The sequence below is a fragment of the Topomyia yanbarensis genome, chromosome 3 (genome assembly GCF_030247195.1).
Source record: "Topomyia yanbarensis strain Yona2022 chromosome 3, ASM3024719v1, whole genome shotgun sequence".
Taxonomy (NCBI): domain Eukaryota; kingdom Metazoa; phylum Arthropoda; class Insecta; order Diptera; family Culicidae; genus Topomyia; species Topomyia yanbarensis.
The window spans coordinates 348214201-348237644 of NC_080672.1; the positions used below are offsets into that span (position 1 = coordinate 348214201).

Here is a 23444-nt window from a genome sequence, read left to right on the forward strand (position 1 = left end):
GCCGCTCGGGCTGAAGATTAACACTTACATCTTTATACTTGGCACGCTCGTTCAGGACCGTGTACAGAGCTTTGGATATTTCGAAGTCATTTTCATGCTGTGCGACAAACGTTCGCAGCTCGGAATCCTGCAGTGATTCGTAGTCGGAAATCCAGTCGGAAATAATCGCCTCGGCCATTCTCCGGAATCAACCACCACTAACAACAAACTACATGCGGACCATAGGGATTTTACTGCACAATCTCAATAAACCTGGATTCCACTATTGGATGGATTCGATAAAAATAGATGGTGCAGCATAGAAACAAGTTTTACTTATATGTCAGTGTGGAATGACATCATCTTCTTGCTTGGTTCCAGTTGTTTTTGAATGTTGATGCTATTTACATTTTTGTTCAAAGGTCCTGCGAACGAGAAAGAACGTATGGGTAAATTTTAAAAGTATACGAATGTAACACCTGAAATAGAAGGGCGCTCACGAGCGTTGAATGCGGTGTAGGGGATGTCGATTAAACCATACAACCTATGAGTCAATCAATTTTTGCCTGTCCAGTATGAACACGCTTGCAAACGCAAACTACGATTGCCCTATGCAATATAAAATGCTATTTAACGCTCTTAGTTTTACGATAATCGCTTTCCGCACATGCGATCGAATGAGTCAATTTTATTTTGTACCTACTATCTCGAACCAACCGGCAAGTGGAATGGTTTGCGAGACGTTAGCTCTGTCGCCACGCAATGTAGGGGAAACTAGAGGAACAAATCAAGAGCTTGGCGTAAATTTTTACAATTTATAAATATTTTCACTGTCACAACGTATGTCAAGTCATGAGTTCTTCCAGAGATTGTGTATTTCCATCTCAGCAGAAAAAAAGTGTCCTAAGCTCGGCAACACCAGATAATAGTTGTAGGTAATTAGCAGCAAACAGCTTACAAACCTGAGCCCCTACTCCCCTAATGCATATATTGCTTAAGGCAACAAAATGCCCTGTTGCTTCGGTTGATTGAGGCTGATAATGATGCTAAAGTGGTAAAGATAAATAAATGATACTTTCTGCGGTAATATGATTACGAAAATTAACTCGTAATCGGAGCTGACTTCGCACGAAGTTATCCCCAAAGAACTCCGTATCACTAGCTGAATCACGCATAATGGAGATTTCTAGAACATGATGAGCACGTTTTAATATAAATGTATGAATTTGCTTTTTTTTTCTGCTTAATCATGACGCCCCGGGGATGGTTGCACTATACTGCCTCTAATCGCAAGTCAGTCCCATGTAGATAAGGAATCTCTTAGAAGATGGAACTGACTTGCGATTACGGGCAGTATAAGCCGGAGACAAATTGGAGTTAATAACCTTAGGAATTCTTTTTCTATGATATCCCCCTCCTTTAATTGATATTTGATGTAATGTAAACAAACCAAATGAATTAATTGCCATTTTAGTGCACCATGAAAACATAGTCATAAACTATCAGCCTTTAAACATATTTTACATCTCTTTATTGCGTCAAAAAAAATTCCCGAAGTATGTCATTTTTTGTGCGCTACGGTGGTGTAACTCCTTAAGGCCAATATGTGCTCAGATATGTGCGGGCGCAGGAAATTCGCGATCGCGTGTATCATCGCGAAAGACTCGAGCGTTTATATGTCAACGTGTTCGATCGCGTGTATGTCGTGTGTACTAACGTGTATGTAACTTCGCGTGTATAAATTATATTTTATAACCGCGTGTCCTTTCGCATATTCGCGTGTTTTTAGATGATTGCACGGACAGTGACTCTTATACTTAATTTTCAGTGTACGGTTCAGATGCTAGAAGAAAGTGAGTTTTCCCGTGAGTTATCACTAGGGTTCCCGGTCATGTCGCCATGGAACGTGTTGTTTAGTATCCACTAAATGAGTGTTATTTTTTGTTTGGTCCACCTGAAGGCATTGGACCTATAGCGCTAGGGTCGAGGATAGGGACTTCCGGACGTAACCGATTCAAGATCTCGCGAACACGGGCGTTTGTAGGTTCACTGCTTAGACTTCGTTTGTGAATTTATAAGTGCTAAAACGCTCGTTGGGGTGTGATCAGGTTTGCGAAATCGCGGGCGTAAGTGTGCGAAGAGCTCGAGCGTTTGTGTGTTAACGTTTTTGTCGTGTGTGCTACCATGTATGTAATTTCGCGTGCATAAATTATTTTTTTAAACTGTGTGGCTGTTGGCATATTCGTTTGCTCTTTAATGATCGTGCGCGGACCGTGAATTTTATACTTAATTTTTAGTGTATGGTTCAAATGCTAGAAGAGAGTAAATAAAATGGAGAATCACTGGAGTTCTTGGTCATGTCGCCATGGAACATGTTGTCTAGTGGATATGAGCGTCATTTTAATTGGTCCAACTGAACGCATGGACCTAGTCCTCTAGGACCGAAGGTAGTGATTTCCGGACGCAACCGATTCATTATCGCGCAAACATGGGCTTTTGTAGGTTCCCGCTTGAGACCGCGTTTACAAGTTTATTAGTGCTAAAACATTCACTTAATCACCGGGGTGTTTTCATGTTTGCGAGATTAGGACCATAGTTGTGCGTGGACGAAGCTCAAGCGTTTGTATGCTAAAATGTTATTCGCGTCTGCTACCATGTATAATTTCGATCTTATAATCATGTGGTGTATATTTTTGAATGATCGCGCACGGACCGTGAATCTGATGCTTAATTTTTAGTGTATGGTACAGATGGTAAAAGAGAATCAGTTTCCCAAAATCACTAAAGTTCTCGGTCATGTCGCCGTGGAACCTGTAGTATAGTGAATATGAGCGTCATTTCTATTAGTCCAACTGAAGGCGTGAATCTGCGTTAGGAGGATCGGGGGTAGAGATTTCCGGACGTCACCGATTCATGATGGGTTAATGCTTGAGATAGCGTTTGTAAATTAGCAATGATGGTAGCAATTGCATGTTCGCGTTTTGTGTTACCGCGAAAGCCACGAGCGTTTGTACATTTGGAATGAGGGAAATTGTGAGTGTATATGAGAGAATATACAATTGATTGTGTTAGTGAGTGTTAGTATAAATTTAATTTAAGATATGGTTATAAAAGGAAAAAATGTAATATGTCGAATAAAGTAAAAAGAATAGGAGCGTATAAATTGACTGGTATTATTATGGTATACATGAGTAGTGGAAAAGCAAATTAAATAAGGGTGTCCCACATCAAATTACCGCACGGAAAAACGCTGTAGAAAATAACCCATTGGGTATTTTCTCTTGAAAATTTGGGTGGAGGTAATTTATTGTTTACACAGTATATTTATCGCTGTCATTTTTCGGAAAGCCCGAAAAGCAACGTCGCGAATTGATTTTGCGGCAACACCTGAGAAATCTTCAACTTTTCAACATCGGGGCATCGCAAAACAACTCGGAATCGTGCAATCAAGTTACAACCAAACTCTGAGCATCGAATGGAAGAAGAAATGCGGTCAGGATGAGTTAGTGATCAGGATCACAATGAAAATTATGCCAAGACTACTGCTCGCGGTTTCTAACAGATTACAGTATGTTTTCTCGAATGAATATCGAAATAACAAAAAAAATGATTTGGCAAGGGAACTGTTCCTGTGTCAAGGAAATCAGCATCAACAGTCCTGTGATGGCCAGTGACGACGTTATGGGCAGATCTAAGCTTTAACGCTTCCACTACACAAGAGTGTAGTGGGAGCGTTTAAGCGGAATCCTAATACTCCGGTCAGGGATGTGACCAAAAAGTTGAATTTGTCCAAGTCTATCGTTCAGAGAGCCAAGGATCGGGAGGGACTGCATATGTACAAAGTGCAATAAGCTCAAAATCTTGACGAACGGCAAAATACAATGGGAAAGTCGCAGGCTCGGAAACTGCACACCTCATTGTCTCATCATGGACGATGAGACTTACGTCAAGGCGGACTTCCGGGGCTGTTTTTTTACCGCCCAGCACAAGTTTGATGTTCCGGAGGAAGTAAGGAAGCAGAAACTTTCAAAGGTCGCCAATAAATGCAAGATTTGGCATCCGATCTGCTCATGTGGCAAACGGAGTGCGCCGTTCATGACTACCGGAACTGTAAACGGGGAGATCTACCTCGAAGAGTGTCTACAGAATCGTCTGCTTTCTCTGTTCAAGCAACACGAGGGTCCTACGATCTTCTGGCCGGATCTAACTTTGTGCCACTCTTCAAATGTTGTTCTGGAGTGATACGAAACCAACGGGGTCACTTTCGTACTCAACGCACTACGGAAGCATCCCCAGGATATCAAATCTGAGGAAGACATGAAGAAAAAGTGGGTTTCCGTGCCGAAGAAGCCAGTTGTTGTACAGAACCTAACAAGTGGAGTTAAGCGTAAGGTGCGCGCGTACGATTAAGGTATTGAAGTTGAACGAAGTTACCGAAAGCTTACTAATGGGTTATATGTTATCTGAAAGTTTGAAAAGATTAGATCCACTAAGTAATTTTTTACAGCATTTTTGTAATTTGATGTGGGACACCCTTTAGAAGTACAACAAAATCAGAGGACGGGCATAGTGTAGCTGGTAAATCGATTGCCTTGTAGGCAGCTCACCTGGGTACGAATCCCAACCCCGCACATAAGGTTAGAGATTTTTGTTAAGAGATCTTTCTAACCCGAAGAGGCGAATGACCTTAGAGTCAAAGCCTCTATAATCTAAATAAAAAACAAAAATACAACTAAGACAACTGTGGAACAATGTTTGCAAAACGGCCCACAGTAAAAGTCAATCCTCGTCAAGCCGCCAGTTGACCACATCAGCGTGCCCAGGCTAATGGTTAATCGTTGGTATGGACAGGTGCAGAGTATGAAAAAACAAAACATGAAAAATTCATAACCCCTCTCGGTCTACTCGATGCATTACTATCGAGGAGTAATGCGATAACCATCTAAAGGAGACCTTCTCCTGGATTCGGTAGAAAATCAAGCAATATTTGAGAATTTTTTGCGAAAAAATAAAAAGACATACGACCTTCTGGTTTTGTTCGGTTATTCGTTATTTATCGATAATAAATTTTTTTTTCGAAAATTCATAATGGTGGCTTCAAAATGGCGGGTTTCGTCGGCCTCTGTGCGCGAAACATCGTCCTACTTCACCAATTGCAGGGCCTCACAGTTAACCGAAATGAGAAATTGAAATAATTCTATTCTATTCTATTCTATTCTATTCTAACCCTTACACAGCCAGTATTGAAAAGCATCCTGGAAAACACTGCAGTTATTCTGTAGTGTTTTTCTTGTCAATATTGATATTTGAAGCATATTTTTATATGTCGCAAATATTAAAACGGCCAGGCCTACTGTGCAGAGTTGGGTTTGAAGATGTTTCAAAAATAGACGGCAATAAAATTATTCATTTAATGAATAATTTAATTAACGAATTGTTTTGAATCTTAAAGGAGGAAGAAACGAGGACAACCGTACCGACCGTTTCAGTTTGATGGGGATATGTATAATAAATCGTTGGAAGTGACTTTGCTAAGAAGGTTAATGTCACTCCTTTGGCCCTTTGGGATGGGACAGAGGTATTTACACCTTGCCCTGGCTAATAAGCCTAGGTTATAGCGCCTTTATTCGCTCTGGATAATACCAAATAATTCCTATACTGCCTATGATCGCAAGTCTGTCCCATAAAGATAGAAAATCCCATAGAAAATGGGACAAACATGCGATCATGAGTAGTATACTAATGAAACAAAAAAGTATATGTAATATTTTATTAACACCCGTTAGAAGAAAAAATGTGAAAGAAAATGCCCAATTGCTTCATTACAGCGCAATTCTTTGCTATGTGGGACCCTGAAACCTGATCATAATTTTTCGGGCCCTTTTATATATATCGAGATAAAAAGTATTATCAACAGAAGAGTGATCATTTAATGGCGGATGTCATATTATATAGGATTTATTTGAGAAGAAAAACCGATTTAATCCACCTAGCAGTGAGATGAGACATTTCTTACACATTTCACTATTGGATTAGTTTGCAGAACTCACGAGAAGTAGGCACCCAACTAGAGGTGGGATGAAAACAGTTTCTAGTCTTGCGCGAATAAAATCTCGAATAAACAGAATAAATTATAGAAATCAACAAAACGACCGAAATAAAAAAGTAAAGCAAAAAATGAAACAATGTTTTTAAATTCTTAAAATTAGTAAAAAAAATAATGGAAATCAAAATTATAATATACACGAGTCAAATTAGATTGGGTTATTTCATAAAAATTAAGATTACATTTAGAAATAGTTATAAGATTAATAGAATAAATTGACTCATTAGGTTTTACATCAACCAACCTAACCCCACAAAACGAGCCGAATGAACTTCATTTGACAATTCTCGGTGGTTTGTTTACATGGGAGTTACGTGAGCTTGAATGTAACAGATGAGCACCCGTTGCATTCGCACTCACGCAATTGACAAAGTAAACAAACCACCGAGAATTGTCAAACATGAAATTCATTCATCATTAGTTCATTCGTGTCGTCATCTTGTAGAACTCAATACTAACAAATTGAATGAAATAAAACGTATGACTGAACATGAAATGCATAAAATTAAAGATATGAATAAAATGAATCAAATGAATCAAATGAATCAAATAAATCAAATGAATCAAATGAATCAAATGAATCAAATGAATCAAATGAATCAAATGAATCAAATGAATCAAATGAATCAAATGAATCAAATGAATCAAATGAATCAAATGAATCAAATGAATCAAATGAATCAAATGAATCAAATGAATCAAATGAATCATATGAATCAAATGAATCAAATGATTCAAATGAATCAAATGAATCAAATGCATCAAATGAATCAAATAAATCAAATTATTCAAATGAATCAAATGAATCAAATGAATCAAATGAATCAAATGAATCAAATGAATCAAATGATTCAAATGAATCAAATTAATCAAATGAATCATATGAATCAAACGAATCACATGAATCAAAATAATCAAATGAATTAAATGAATAAATGAATTGAATTAATCAAATTGATTTAATTCATCCAGTGAATACAATGAATCAAATTAATGAAATGGATCAAATGAATAAAAAGAATGGATGAACAAAATGAATAAAGTAAAAAATAAATGAAATGCATAAATAAAACAAATGAATTAAATAAACAAAATGAGCTGAAGTGATAAAATGAATAAAAAGAAGAAAATGAGCAGAATTAAATGCATTGATTAATATGAAAAATTGAACAATGGTAAAAGGTTATAAATTAATATAAAGAAATAAACTGAATCATATAAATTATTTGGATGAAATGATTAAAGCTGAAAAAGTAGTCAAATTATTAAAATGAAGAAACAATAAATTAATAAAATGCATACAATGAAAACAATGAATGATATGAGTAAAATGCACAAAAAGAATAAACTGATCAGAGTGAATCCAAAGAATGAAACGAATAAAATAAGTAAAATGAACGCAGATGAACAAAACGAATAAAAAGATTCAGAATGAAATAATTAATTAAAATGAAATGGTCATATATTTGAAGCCAAAAATATTTTTGAATAAAGAAAATGAATAAACCGGATTGTATGAATTTGAGAGCCATTGCATCAGAAAGTTTTGAAATGTTTTTGAAAATCCTATCTTTTGAGTAAAGGTTAATAAATGTGCAATGGACCTTCTATGGCTTCCATCTTTTTTTGGTTTTATTCTTTTTGTTTTCATGCTTTTTTACTTGACGAATTCGAAGTTTACTTTTTGGCCACATATTCCAGAAAAAAAAGATTTATGTACAGAATAGAATTTACTGGTCCAGTATTTTAACGCGTAATTGAATATAGTAAAATGAGACAAGGTCACATGTGCTTTCAAGCCCCTTAAACAGAGAACTACAGGGAGAATGCGATTCGTGAATGAGACAGGTAGATTATTCAAAGTTTTTATTTGCATTGAAGTGAATAGTGTGGAATGTCTAGGCTATGTCGATAGCATAAAAGCCGTGCATTCAGTTGATTGCAATGCAGTCTCTTTCCATTCATCCTTATAGCTTTCATATTGTTTCGTTCGGAATTCTCGTGCAGGAAATATGGATAAATAAGTGCTGTACACCAATACTGTGGAAAAGAAATGGTTCAAACTACTCAGTATATCCAAATATGGACGACGATAAGTTAGAAGACACATTGTAGTTGCATCCCCCATCGAGAGTGGGTACTTTGGGAGACTTCTTTTCCTGGATCTAATTTGTGGATATTTTTGGTCTTTGATCCGTTATTTTTCATGAAAGTTCGTACCAATACAACGAATGTACAGCAACATCTTTCGTTCGAAAACTCCATGGGCGCGTTGGTCCTCCGCGAGCATAGTCCAGGTCTCGTGGCCGTAGAGGACCACCGATCTAATCAGCGTCTTATAGATAATCAACTTCGTGCGGCGGCGAATTTTGTTCGACGGGAGCGTCCTCTGGAGTCCAAAGTAGGCACGATTTCCCGCTAAGATCCGTCGCTGAATTTCTCTGCTGTTATCATTGTCGTTGGTTACCAGTGAGCCCAAATACATGAATTCGTCGACCATCTCGATTTCGTCACCGTCAATCCGAACTCGGGTGGGAGGTTCATATTGTCGTCCCTAGAACCTCTTCCTCTCATGTATTTTGTCTTCGAAACGGTGATGGCAATTCCAATCCTGCTGGCTTCAGCTTTCAGTCTTTGAGCATATGTTTCATTCAAAATTCAATAGAGATACGAATAGTTTAAATATCGCACGTGGAATGTCTCTTTTGAAAATTTTCATCGTCAAACTTTCATATTACCCAGTTAAGCCAAATATTTTTCTGATATAGCCATGAATTTCCTTAATTATAGTGTAGATAAAGGCTTTGAATACAATTGAATTAAAATTGAGTTGATGTAGCAGCAGACAAAAAATAGTTTTGTTTTCTCAAACCTTCGCAATTACAATTAATAAATATTTCAATTTGGCAGAAGATCTTATCACACAACTTAGAAATGGATACAGAAATAGCTAGATAGATGCGATAGAAGAGAGACAGAGAGAGAAAGAAAGAAAGAGAGAGATAGAGAGAGATAGAGTGAGAGAGATGAGGAGGGGGAGCGTGTGAGGAATGGCAAATGATGGTTAATGCAGTGACATTATTTTTATAGGTATATTGTTATGATATAATGATTCTTACATTCTTATCATAAATAATGTAAGTAGTAATTTTTGCGCCATAACCAGTATAACCTAAATCTTGCAAAATAGCTAAATTTTCGCTAGATTTTTGGGCTTCAAACATACAGTTGCTTTCGGTGACGCCACGAGTATAATTATATTAGAAATCTTTTATCTCACTACTAGGTGAATTACTTGTTGATCTGTGTATTGATATACCATCCAACATTTACCTCATGATTGAACGCAATGCCTAATCCAAGGAATAAATACTAGAACTCACTGTTTCTTTATCAACGCATTATTTTGTCTTTGAAGTGAACTTATATATTGATTTTTGAGAAATAGTTAATTTATTATAAAGGTAATTCACAAAATGTTCTCAACATCGAATTCCTTGAATCACGTAGATGTGTTTTCATACCCCGATATTCAAAATCGGTTTAGTTTTGCCCCTAAAACACCAGTAAAGCAATACTCTGTATGAAACAATCGTATTTTTAATTAGTGGAAATTAGTAAGCGAGGACTAAAAATACAAAATGTTTAATATCTCTGCCGCTCGTGCACGGATTTAGACAATCTATAGCTTGTTAGGTATTTTTACACGCTTTCTATTTATGTGCAGTTTATGAGACGATGTGGCATTGTTCGAAAGTTATTTGCAAAAAACCTGCTGTGTTTTGACAGAATCGCCCATATCTCCGAAAGTAAACAACATATCGAAAATCAAAAATAATAGTGTCAAATGGCAACGTTAGGCCTTTCATTTGAAACTAATTTCATTAAGATCGGTTCAGCCATTGCTGAGATAATTACATGACATTTTGTACATACATACATACACACATACACACATACACACACACACACACACATACAGACACATACAGACATTGTCTCAATTTGTCGAGCTGAGTCGATTGGTATATGAGACTCGGCCCTCCGGGCCTCGGAAAAAGTTTTCAAAGTTTGAGCGAATCCTATACATTTCTTTTGTAAGAAATGTAAAAATAAAAGTGCTATGTGAAATTTTTCAGGAAAAACTCAATATACGGAAGGTTTTATAATGATCTTGTAGTGTAGCACCAGATAAAACGAAATTAATATAAGAATAATATAGAACTAGAACTAGAACATCTCGTATCCATCCATGACTGCACCGTTATCGTTACTGAGAAAATGAATTCGACATGGGCGTTTTATCATGAAAATTAATAAAATGTTACTATAATAAGAAAAGATAGTATATTATGTACCAGGAAAAATACAATGAATGAAATGCACTATAGTTATGTTATGTTTATAGCAAATATATTGTTTAATAAAAAAAGGACCAAGTTCGACATTCACGCCTGAAATCCATATCCGGCACGAAATGAGAAATTGAAATAATTTATTAAAATAGATAAAATTGCCTATAACTACTACCTAATTTCAATAAATTTAGATGAAAAAAACAATTTTATAGACGTTAAAGAAAAAAGTTAAATTCGTTCTTTTTGACTGTAATCTCGTTTAAAAAATATAATTATTTTTTCATTCCAGTACAAAGTATATACTTCCAAACATGTTTTGGAAATTAGATCAATAGAAGAAGCCGTTAGATGAAAAACAGATAAAATGCCATTTTGAAGGCGCCATATTGAATTTTCGAAGAAAAAAAAGATCATTTTCTAATCATTGATAAATAACGAATAAAAGATCAAAAGCAGAAGTTTGTATGTCTTTTAATTTTCCCACAAAAAATCTCAACGATTGCTTTGAATTTCCGCCGAATCCAGGAGAAGGTCCCTTTAATTAATGGTCAGCCTTTTGAGAAGTGTTGTTTCTCAGTCGTTGGCCAGTTGAATAAAATCCAATATCTTACTGCAGCCTTTCAAGGGTTGGTACCTCAGGCTCAATCTTAGTTGAAATGCCTATAGGTTTCACACAAGCAAATCATTTAGGGCAATTTATCTTTGGTTTATTCGTTAAAGATCTATGTCATCATTGTGAAAAAATTGTACGCTGAGCGGAGCGGCGAATCCTTCTCCGAGAAGGATACATATCTCACCGAAAAAGAAAACAACCTAGCAGTGGCCCCAAACAAAACGGCCGGAGCCCGGGACCGTGAGCTGTGCGGCCAAGTGCTGATAAAACTCGAGCGATGTGTTTTGATCGACAATGAAAGTTATACCAATTTCAAATAAATCCTGGGGCTTAAATTTTACAAGACTATTGCACGCGGTTTTTAACTAATTACAGTTTGTTTGCGCGAATGAATATCGAAATAACAAAAAAATGATTTGGCAAGGGAACCGTGCCGGTGGCAAGAAAATTAGCAAATATGATGGTCCAGTTACGTTATGGGCAGATCTGCCCATAACAGCAAGCTGAATTCACAAAATTGTCCACAGTTCCATCCAGTAGAGGACGTATTGGACGACAATGAAGCGGAAACTGAAGATGAAGGGAGCTGTCACCAGTGACATTATTGGTCCGACGAAGAATTAGTGGAATTAGCCTGCCAAGACCGTGACTGAACAAGATGCAGTACCGTCTTTACGCATGGGCTCACTGAGCCACGGGCCCGGGATTTTGCGGGCCCCGTGCTGAGGATGGATATAAATCCATACTAACGTCTGTCTTCGAAAAAGGTATACTCAAATATTTCTAATTCTTCACTGCGTTGCTAAAAATGGCGGAAATTTGAATTGAAAGTGATTAATAGGTTGAAGTTTGTACTGGCATAGCTTTATCAATATCCCAATGCATCATATCAATGAATCGGTAGCAAAGTAGTTCGGAATCCCACATTGATTCGTATCCCATGTAATCAAACCATGAAAAAGCATCAGACATCCAAGCAGATTGAGATTTGCGATAGGAAACGAATCACGCAAGGTCAAGATAGCATTGAACCAATTCAACTGCCCTACCAATTTCGACAAATTGGATAAGTGGAAAAATCCTGGGCTTCGTCCGAGCATCGTAATTATTGAAGAAATCGACAAACGTGTCGCCAAACAACGCCAACGTATCTAGAACAACCATGCCCAGCGATTTCGAAAAATCTCCTATATTTTGCAAAACTCCACTACGGCATGCTGAGCAGGGTTTTAACCAGCCACTGCAAACTCACAAATCACATGGGACTATTCCGCGCGCTGAGTCAGTTTCATTTGATCTTTGTGAATCAGACTACGGAACCAAATAGTTATCATATGACATCATCTGATATGCAACTGCCAATTGGGATTTTAGGTTTTCTGTCGTCCTTACATAGCCGACACCGGGTTTGGACGACTGAAGCTCAGAGACATACTAAAATTTATTATCCAGTGTGATGGAGAGGTTTACGCTGTTTTTGTGCTGTTATTTTTATATACGGGGAATGTGCCATTTGAGTCAATGAATTCTGAGTTGAAGGGTTCACGTTGAGTCCCTCTCTGGAACACCAGGTCAGGGTGAAATTCAGGGCTAATTGAATCCGATCGCTTAGTAGAGATTCATGTTTTCCCCTCACAATTAGGACAATGCGCAGTGGCACGACTTAGAACAAAAGGTGGACTAAAGTCCAAACTTTTCCGTATCGGTTCATATAGGACGTTTCTATGTTATTTTGGTACGCTGAAATCGTTTTCGATTTTAAAACATTTCAAAAATTCATTCATTTACTATTCATTAGGGTGTCTCAAATTTTTTTTTCTATATCGTTCTTAAAATTTGTGTATATTAATTTTCGTGTGCTAAGCCGTTTTTGATATTAACATTTGCAAAAAAAAATTCGTTATACATTAGGGTGGCTCAAAAATAATTATTTTGTTATAAAGGTTCAAAAAAATTTTAAAGCCTTTTTTGTGCGCTGAATTCCTATGTTGGTTATAGAAAATAGAAATTAACTTTACTACTTATTAGAGTGGCGCATAAGTAAATATTTTGTCTTTTATAAAGATTTCTTTCAATTATAATTTTGTAATTTATTTTGCGTATTGAAACGAATTGATTCTCATTATGTGGCTTTAGAAATGACTATATTATTTTTAAGGATCAAATAAGATGTGATCGACTAATTTTGGAACGTTTAATTCATTAGTGCGTTACTTGGTATGAAAACTACATTTTTTTTCATTTTCAAAACAAACATTTTGAGCGTCTTAGTGGAATATTGATTTACATTCACTAATCAACATGATGGTTAACGATTTTGTTTTCGCAGGTGTGTTTTAAGTTGCTTAGATTGTTTATTTCATACCTTAAATTAAAAACCCAAAATCCTTTTTTCGCGTATATGGTTCATTTAAAAATGGTCTTATTTTATTAGGATAATATCGCATACCCTTAAGCTATATCAGCGCTATGCAAACTCGGAAAAAATAGTCTCACCAAATGACTAGAACTCAACTGTTTTCAATCAATTTTACATTTATTGCGTAAGTTAGCAAAAATAGTTCATGAAACACTTTATGACACATTTCAGATGGTTGAAAATATTTACTGAATTTTAAACATTCTTAATTCCTTTACCACTTAAAAACCATACTTCCCATTCGGCTCCTTACTCTTGATCACTAGTCAAACCCTTGTATATCATGCTCTAAATGCTATTTGAAAGTTGTGCATAAATTAGTGTCATTATTCTAGTCATAAAGTGAATATTCAAATTAAATATCAGTAATAACAATGCGTCTCCATTCACAGTTTTTTTCAAATTTTGACTGCTTATCACAAGTTTTCGCAAAAAAAGAATAGGCTCATTTTAAAGAGAAAATGAAAAGCTTTCGAATGAGCATAGTGTGATCGCGGGCATTCACGGGCGTCGTTGTTGTTATCGCTTTAGAAGTTCGAATTCAATAAAAATTCATGACAAACAGTTAAACACTAACTAAACCAACTAGTGACTTATTTTTGGCGTTTTTACGATTTTTATCACTTTTATCACACGTATAATTTTGGTGAAGTAATGCAATTCATAAAATCAACCGTTTCTTTGAAAAACGAGAATAACCGTATGTAGTTCCTACGGTCAAATAATGCAAAAAACACTTGAGTTATGCCCTTCAAAAAGCTGTCAAAAATTCATTTTGCATTCAAATCACCTAAAATCTTGCGAAAATGTCTCTGATGGCTCATCTGATACGAGAAAAATACTAGAGAGAATATCGCATAACCTTCATATATGGACTTAAGTCCGGGCTCGTCCCACTGTGCAATGTCATCTGCATATCCAACAACCTCGAAATGTATTTCCGTCAGATCATTGAGAAGATCGTTCACCACTAGTGACCAGCACACTTTCCTGGGGATAGCCTCTATTGGCTGTTATAGTTGCTCTCGTGTCTCCACACGAGGAGATCTCTCAACTCTTGCGCATTCCAAGAATCCAGCGCAAATTGCTATTTCCTTGTAATCGACGGTTTTCTCAGTGAGTATCACTAAGGTATGTAGGGCTGTTTCCGTAAAGATGCAAACTGGGACTTGTTTAGCGGAGCTTTCGATAAGTGCTCCATTCGCATTTGGTTGCCCAGTAGTTTTTCCATCGGTTTCAGAAGTGTTCATGTCAAACTGATAGGCCTGTAAGCCTTGGGTAGTTCCAAGTCATTTTTACCTGTTTTTGGAATAAATATTACCGTAACTTTTCTCCAGCTTATAGGTGGGTGCGCAAGAATAAGACTAGATCCAGAACATCCAACGTTTCACTATTTCCAATTGTGAGAGAACCATCGTCTTTTGTTGAATTGCCTCTGGAAAGTTTTCGATTTTTCGCAAAACTCACGCGTTGAATTTTTTAGCTTCTCTCAGCTCAGCGTTGTATTTGGTCCTGTGGTCTGACCAGTTAATACCAGTCGTTTTATTGAACAGGCGTCTAGCTTCCTTCCTAAGTGATGCTAGATTTTCGTTCCAACAGGGAACATCACGACATACAGACCTCCTTACAAGAGGCAACTTTCATTATAGGCAGATAAGAGCCTCCTTTGCGGATCATTTGCCGCTTCATACAAATCTGCTGGATATTGGGTCTTACTCCCCGTTCTTTGAGTTTATTGGCTTCTATGGCGAATATTATGTGTATGTGATCAGACAAACTAGGTTCGTCAGAAACATGCCAAATGTTTAGCTTTTCCGTTATTTGGGCGCCGCATAACGTGAGGTCGAGTACTTCGCTTCTAACTGCGTTCATCAATGTAGGTTCAACTCCTTTGTTACATACATTGACATCATTTGACGAAAGGTAATCTAGTAGGTACTCACCTCTGTTATTTAAATCCATGCTACCCCATATTGTGTGATGTGCATTGTCATCACATCCAATGATGAATGGCTTGTTTTTACTTCTTCAGTACTTCATGAGGGAATCGATTGCAGGAGGTGGTGCTATATCCGTATCGCCCGGGAGGTAGGCAGATGTGATCACAATCTCGTACTTACCCCTAGCCGTCGGTGCGTCTACTGTTATTGTAACGACGTCTCATTAAATGCATCCTGTAATTGGAGAGAACTTTTTGTTCCGTTCATCAGAGCTGCAGCTTTTGGATGTGGCTAATCTTTAGAATATACTAACTTGTGAGTTAAGGAATTTAAACCAAAGATTTTGTATTTATTTCCCCATGGCTCCTGTATAAGAGCGATGTCTAGGCGTGAACCTCTGGGCAAGGACACTTGTGGTTCCTTTTGCCTTTGTATCGGCCGTCGATTTTTGGGACCAATACTTCGTCCACTTTAGTTTGCCGACTCAATGTTCTAGTGACCTTCTTTAGCCCAGTATGTGCTTCGGTTCTAGCCGTTTGCGCACCTTGCCTACAGGGGGTTTCCGATCCTCTTCTTGCGTATCCAGTTCGTGAGTTGCATACGGTAAGGTGCTTTTGTATTTGTATTTGTAAAAATTTTATTCATCTAACATATGTCTAAATGAAATTTCCTAAAACTAGTGTGATTCAATTCGTCTTCTAAATACAGATGCGGTGAGGTTAAAATCAAATAATTCGGAGAACTCGTTGAACCTCCGAACCATTGCGATGACAGGACTGTTGGCAGCATAGTCAGTTGGTCTCATTTCAGGAACAAGCATCACTCTTTGGCGAAGAGTACGAAATGGCGCATAGAAATGCATTTGTGCTAGTAGGTCAGTACGTCGTATTCATCCAGCAGTATTTTGGCCACAAAGACTGCATGCGATGTCATTCTCCTTTCAGCAAGGGTGTGCAAGCCTAACAAACGACAGCGGTCTTCATACGGCGGATCACTCCATGGCAAGAAACGCAGAGCGTATCTGATAAACCGTCTCTGAACGCCTTCGATCCTATTGATCCAAACAGCATGGTAAGGATTCCAAACGACATTTCCAAATTCTAGCATCGAACGCACTAATGAACAGTAAAGGGCTTTAAAACACAAAGGATCACGAAATTCGTTGGATATCTTAAACATGAATCCCAGTTGTCGATTGACCTTGTCGATTGTAGTAGAGAAGTGACGATGGTAAGTTAGCTTATAATCCAGTATTACTCCAAGGTCTATGATGTAGTCAACACGTTGTAGCTGATTTCGAGAAATATTATAATCAAAAGGGATGGTGTTTCTAGTGCGATGAAAGCTGATGACACTGCATTTGGGAATGCACAAAACCGTCATATTCCGCACACACCAGTCGTTAAGAGTATCCAGAACAGTTTGCAGTACCAGGCAGTCGGACTGATCACGAATTACGTAATATAGTTTAACATCGTCAGCGAAAAATAGTTTGCCACCAGGATTTAAAATACTAGCCACATCATTAATAAACAACGAAAATAGCAGTGGTCCGAGTGTACTACCTTGAGGAACTCCAGAGCAGTTTGAAAAGCAATCAGACTGACCAGTGCCAATACTAACAGCAACTTGACGATGAACGAGATACCAACGACACGACTAGACACTTGCATATCAAAACTGTATCGCAGATCTGACTACCCCTCAGTGACTCAGGTAACTGAAACTGTCAAATGTGATATTTGTATAAAACATGCAACACTGCATAATCTGTTGTTATTTTTTCCAAACAACCTACCTGTTTACCGTAGCAACCTCTGGTTACGCATTGAAAAACGATTTGAAATCAACAAAACAAATCGTCTTTCAAAAGAGTAAGTAATAATTATTCTCTAAGAACGGTTGGTTTCAAAATCGTCCAATGAAGGACGTTCCTTGGACCAATTTGGACAACGTCCAAATAACCGTTCAACAAACGTTCATCGTTGGACCCGTGTTGAACGATTTTGAAACAATTTTTTGGACGTCTCAGTGGGTAGCTTTGGGGCACATACACGGTAAAAAAATGTCACGTCTAATTCAAATGATGTTGCACTTGAATCAGTTTATCATGTATCACTAACAATTGAAGTGATTTAGCATTGATTTTCTAAGGATTTATAACTCGTATCAGAATGACCTGGTCTTTGAAAGCTATTTAATATAAATGATCTTTAAATTGAAATGAATATCCGATGAATTCGCACCACTGTACTAATCTATTGAATTTGAGTGGTTCCATCTTTAATAACAAGTGTCAAAACACTAAAGTCTTTAATCGACTACAAACGTATGCTCGGAAATAGGAGTAAAAATGGAAAACTTGCATTTCCAAAGTAATGTAGAACGTGAGTATTGTATATTTTACTTGTGGTTAATTTATTATGTAATTATTTGTTCTCAGGTAATCCATAATGCGATATACCGTAAAAATACGTATATAGTTAAATGCAAGATCTATTAGAAGCAATGTGCAACACATTTCAAATGGAAGTGATTTGCTGTTGATTTCGTAGTGCTTTGAAATGATCCATTCCAATAGATTGACACATCGCATTGAAATGTTCAGCAAGTAGTGCGAAATCAACTGCAAATCACTTTCCATCAACGTGAAGATTTTTTACCGTGTAGGTTAATGATGTGCTGCTTAAGAACGAGTCAGAATATGCGTGAAAGATCTAGAGCCTCTGGTATAGAAAACTCAGCGGTGAATGAGGTTGTCGGAAGGATTTGAATTCCGGAATCGATGCATGGTAAGAATTTAAATATGAGCTGTTGTATTTGTAGCTTGAATAAACAATGCATTTCCTTTGCAGATTATTGAAGCTCTCACAGTCGTCCCATTTTCTGGTCGCAAGAAATCGCTTCATTCCGATTCATATTCCTCGAGATGTTCAATAGGCAGTAAGGTCAAATTCAGGATCATATCAAATGTTACTATCTTTTTAATAGTTGGCACTTAAAAAAGCGACCTGCTTTACAAGACCTAAACAATCGAATATCAACCCCTAATCGCGCCCTTGCCGATGGACCTCGAGTACAGCACTTGGTGCATGTAATCACCATCCGCAGTGCGTCATCCGACGTGGACTAACCCGCCGCAGCTAATAGGATCGTTTTCCGCTCCGAGCGGCTATCATTCATCTAAGCAGCACATTAGCAACGGTTAAACGAAGCGGCATATTTAACCCCCCCCCCCCCCCCCTTATTATATCAAACGCCGTATGAATCGCCCGGAGAACCAAAGTATTATAACATTTTTACCCAACGCCCACTGCTGGCCCACAGATATCGTGCACCGATACAGTATATTTTACCTTCACCCACCAGGTGGCCTACAACGAACGTCTCGTTGTACATCGTGGCACCGTATCAACATCGCACTTGGGTACTGAATCCCTCAGCACCCGACGACGAACTGAAGTCGTGGAACCACTCACCACTCGAGTGCAAAACAGATTACCGTTCCAGTGCCTGTATAGTACAACCACAACCAAATGCGTACGATCTCTCATCATATAAAGCGGCCCTTACGCGTAAATATTTTCACCAATACTAGAGACTATTAACAATAGTATCGAATGTGTAATGGAAAAAGTTGGATTGACGATGTGCGTTTCAAATGGGAGTGACAAATTGTAGCAGTACCGGGGGAATTCCACGAAGATCCGTCCGAAAATCTTTAAAATCGTGACCAACCATCTTAGATTCCAATGAAACTTTACACGTTTCACCGTCATGCAAGACTAAATATTTTCCACAGGTAATAAGATTATTTTGACTCAAGAGCAACTTTTCAAAAGGGCGTAAACGTTTCTACGTGTATGAATTTCAATTTTTTTTTGTTCGATTACTGTATTTTATACAGCAAAACTATTTGAGAACAAGTTACAGGGAATGAATACTTCTGTCCGAAAAAAATGTACACTGAAAAAAATGTCATTTTTCAAAAAAACAAAAATTTATGATAAAAATTTAAATTGCGAAAAAAAACCATTTTTTGAAATTTTTTATATTTTGTTACCAAAAACCTAAAGAGAAAAACATTTTGAATGTGATTGCATGATGGAGAAAAAATCGGTAAAAAAGTTTTTCTAACAATAACTTCGTACATGTTTTTAAATTTCATACTAATAGACATACAAAATTGTAATTCTATTACAAAATATAATTCTAAGCACCATTTAAAATCAAAATGTATTAAACAAAAATCTTCCAAAATGCGATAGTTTTCGAGATATTTGAAATTTTGCTCCTTCAAAAACAATTAATTCCTGTAATTATGCTCTTTTTAAAAGTTATTCGCGTTACCCCATCAAAAAATGTCAAAAATTTAATGTTTATCGTTTTAAAGACGTAAAAACAACTTTTTAGTGTATTTGGATCCTGGAGAAGCTTTCAATAAAAAAGTTTTCCTAGCAACTTTTGACATTTTTTATAATTCTTACTATTTGCAATCAAAAATACAATTTTCTTTTTGAATATGATTCTAAACGCCATTTTAAATCGAAATGCTCTTAACAAAAAATTTCTAAGATGTAGTAGTTCTCGAGATATTTTAACTTTTGTTTTAACAACACAATTATTTTGTTTTATTACGACCTTTTCATAAGTTAGTCGCGTTTCTCCATCAACAATAATAGGTTTTTCAAAAGGCCCGTAAACTTTCCTGCAACTTTCCCTGTGACATCAAGGCGATATTGCGAAACATTTTAAAGTTACATGAAAACAACCAACATATGATTCAGCTATATAGTTTAATCAACAGATCCTATGGTTGAAATATATTTTGGTTGCTTTCATGTAATTTTTTGTTAGGAGCATATCGATTTAAAATGGCGTTTAGAATCATATTCAAAAAGAAAATTGTATTTTTGACTGCAAATAGTAAGAATTATAAAAAAATGTCAAAAGTTGTAGTTAGGAAAACTTTTTTATTGAAAGCTTCTCCATGATCCAAATACACTAAAAAGTTTGCTTTTACGTCTTTAAAACGATAAACATTAAATTTTTGACATTTTTTGATGGGGTAACGCGAATAACTTTTAAAAAGAGCATAATTACACGAATTAATTGTTTTTGTAGTAGCAAAATTTCAAATATCTCGAAAATTATCGCATTTTGGAAGATTTTTGTTAAATGCATTTTGATTTTAAATTTAAAATTACAATTTTGTATGTCAATTAGTATGAAATTTAAAAACATGTACGAAGTTATTGTTAGAAAAACTTTTTACCGATTTTTTCTCCATCATGCAATCACAATCTTTCTTTTCTCTTTAGTTTTTTGGTAGCAAAATATAAAAAATTTAAAAAAATGGTTTTTTCGCAATTTAAATCACAGAGAACAGACGACCATCTTCAGCATTCAACTTGTGTAAAATCTCTAACGGTTTCGAAGGTAGTTTGGATATCTAAACCAGGTGCGCTACTATCGTCATGTTATTTGTGGCTGAGTGCGACAGAATTGACACCGATTATTCCTCTACCCAGTCAAACTAGTCCGGAACCGATTTGGACTTCCAGTATGAATTCCAGCTCAAATGCGTCAACCGATAGAGTCGGAATCGGTTGTTTTCTTTGAGCTAGATTCCATGCAGAATCCATCCTGGATTTCGAACCGGTTCCGGAATCGATTTGACGGATAGTTGGGATAGGTTGGTGTGACGGCGCTAGTGTTTTTAGTATATTAATACAAATGTTTACACACGTTTTTTAAATATTTTTGTTCGATCATGGATGTCTGTTCTCTGTGATTTAAATTTTTATCATAAATTTTTGTTTGTTTTGAAAAATAACACAACATTTTTTTCAGCGTATATTTTTTTCGGACAGAAGTATTCATTCCCTGTAACTTGTTCTCAGATAGTATTGCTGTATAAAATACAGTAATCGAACAAAAAATTTTGAAATTCATACGATGGTCATATTTTGCGGTCGGCCGGTTTCTCATGGAATCCCTCACCGTCAATATTGTGCATTGACAAAAGTATTGTACGTGTAAGGGCCGCTAAATAGCTGCAGTAGGATAGTTTAATTGTGGGAAACGAAGAAAAGGGAAAGGGTTCAGGTCTTGTGCAGCTCGGGACAAATTGAGGGAAAAGCTTAGATGACGTCACAAAGCCTTAGGAGAAAAGAGAAGGAAATAAATCAAATTTGGGAACTTTTGGGTAATTTGAGCAGTACCTTGAAGGATGATTCATGTAATTTCTAATGTTCTGTACAGCAAGGTAAAACAAGGTGTGCATAGGTAGAGTAGTTAATATATTTCCCAAAACAACATATTCCGCTGTCAAAGAACACAATAATATATAAGATGAATGAAATCCGACGGTTCGTTGTATGAACTTAGTTTTTAATATTTTGAAGTGAGAAATGTCACAAAATAATTGGCATTATTTATTTATTGTTTGCAAATCTTCGAATAAAGTAAAAATACGCATACATAATTTAATAGTTTATTTTTAAAGTATTCCCATTTTAGGGAGAAGATATTGCAAAAACTGAATCGAGCCGACAAACGGTTCTACAATTGTGCGTCAAACCGTCTTAGTACAAGCGTGGTATATGTACGTATTTGCAATGACCTATTGTCTGGCTTTAAGCCAATCTAACGATTGAAATGATTTCAAACCATTCCTATATTTATAAAAGTGACCGCCCTCTGTGTTAATCACCTAATTTTTACAACTAATATTAAAATAAAGCTTAAAAAGACTAAATTTTTGGCGTTAAAAGATCGTGCCGTCAAAAACATCGTTGTTCCTTGACATCGACGAATGATGCTTTGTCTGCGCAGAGATCGATCCTTCATTAGGCCGTGACATCTATATCTGCGCATTTAGCAATCTCTCTGGTGGAGCACTGGCATAACCGATAACGACGACCACTTCTTCTCTCAGGTATTAAAACTACAATCAAACAACCTTATTCGTTCCGGCAGAAACAAACCACTTCTATATTCATACCGATTACATTTATTGGTCATGATGTTGACCACTCCACTTCCCGTACCATCTCCAAACTTTCGCCCAACCTTTTTAACAACCCTTTCACTGAACCACAATCATTTTGATAATCCCACGAATATTTTGTTGAGGACACAATATTCGACTAGAAAATGTTATAAATATTAGATTGTTGCTATACAGCAACTGAAAAACAAATAGGTTTACCTGTGTTGCTGGAGAAATTACTTTTTTGTTCTAATCGAGGGGCAACTCAATGTGCGGGTAACTGGTGGTAAATTACTCGGACACTTTTTATTATGAATTTTTCATTGAGTTTCAGGTCGTGTCGTTGGAGATACGATCGAAGCCACTCACAAAACCTAGTCGTGCAGCCAAGTTTTTTTCAGTTTGGCAATCAGGATATCGTGATTCACTTTGTCAAAGGCGGATTTCAAATCAGTATATATCGCATCCACTTGAAGTTTTTTGCACATACATATTATCCATACAAAATGACGTAAAGCTCACTAGATTGGTTTCCACCGAACGGCCAGGATAGAAACCATGCTGACAGGTGCTAATATAGTGTCGGCAGGAAGCAAATAGTGTTTCGTTAACCAGCTCAATCAGTTTAATTCAACTCCAAGCGAAGTAATTCCACGGTAATTTTCAACGTTACGCTTGTTGCCTTTTTTGAAAACAGAGATTAGTGTCGAACATTTCCAGTGCACTGGAAACGTTTGCTGCTGAAGCGACATATTGAAAAGTTGCACGAGTGGTGAAGCCACACTCAAAAAATAAATCACTTTGAATTTACATGAATTGTCACGTGAATAAATATTTTCCATCGTTTAACATACATTACGTGATTCATATGAACGACATTTGATAATCCTGTAAAATTTATTTGATTCACCCGTAACCTTGAAGTGATGCAACGTTGACCGTCGTAACGTAGTTCACGTGAATTTCCTGTGTGAAAAAATGGCTGAAACATCAGCCACTGTTTAAATTATTCCGAAATAATACGGACTAAATTAT

The 23444-nt window shown here is 36.7% G+C and overlaps 1 protein-coding gene across 6 annotated transcripts in view; it reads right to left on the reverse strand.

Moving 5' to 3' along the window:
* Positions 1-23444, reverse strand: part of LOC131693144 (hyccin) — a 96096-nt gene that overhangs the window by 66157 nt on the left and 6495 nt on the right. For 5 of the 6 annotated variants that reach the window (XR_009306161.1, XM_058980725.1, XM_058980729.1 and 2 more), the window contains exon 2: positions 29-404. Coding sequence is in view for 5 of the 6 variants with exons in the window: in XM_058980725.1 (XP_058836708.1) it covers positions 29-178 (150 nt within the window). In the remaining variant the exon portion in view is untranslated. Of the gene's footprint in view, positions 1-28; positions 405-15418; positions 15650-23444 lie in introns of all 6 variants that reach the window. The other variant, XM_058980727.1, reaches the window with a different exon arrangement.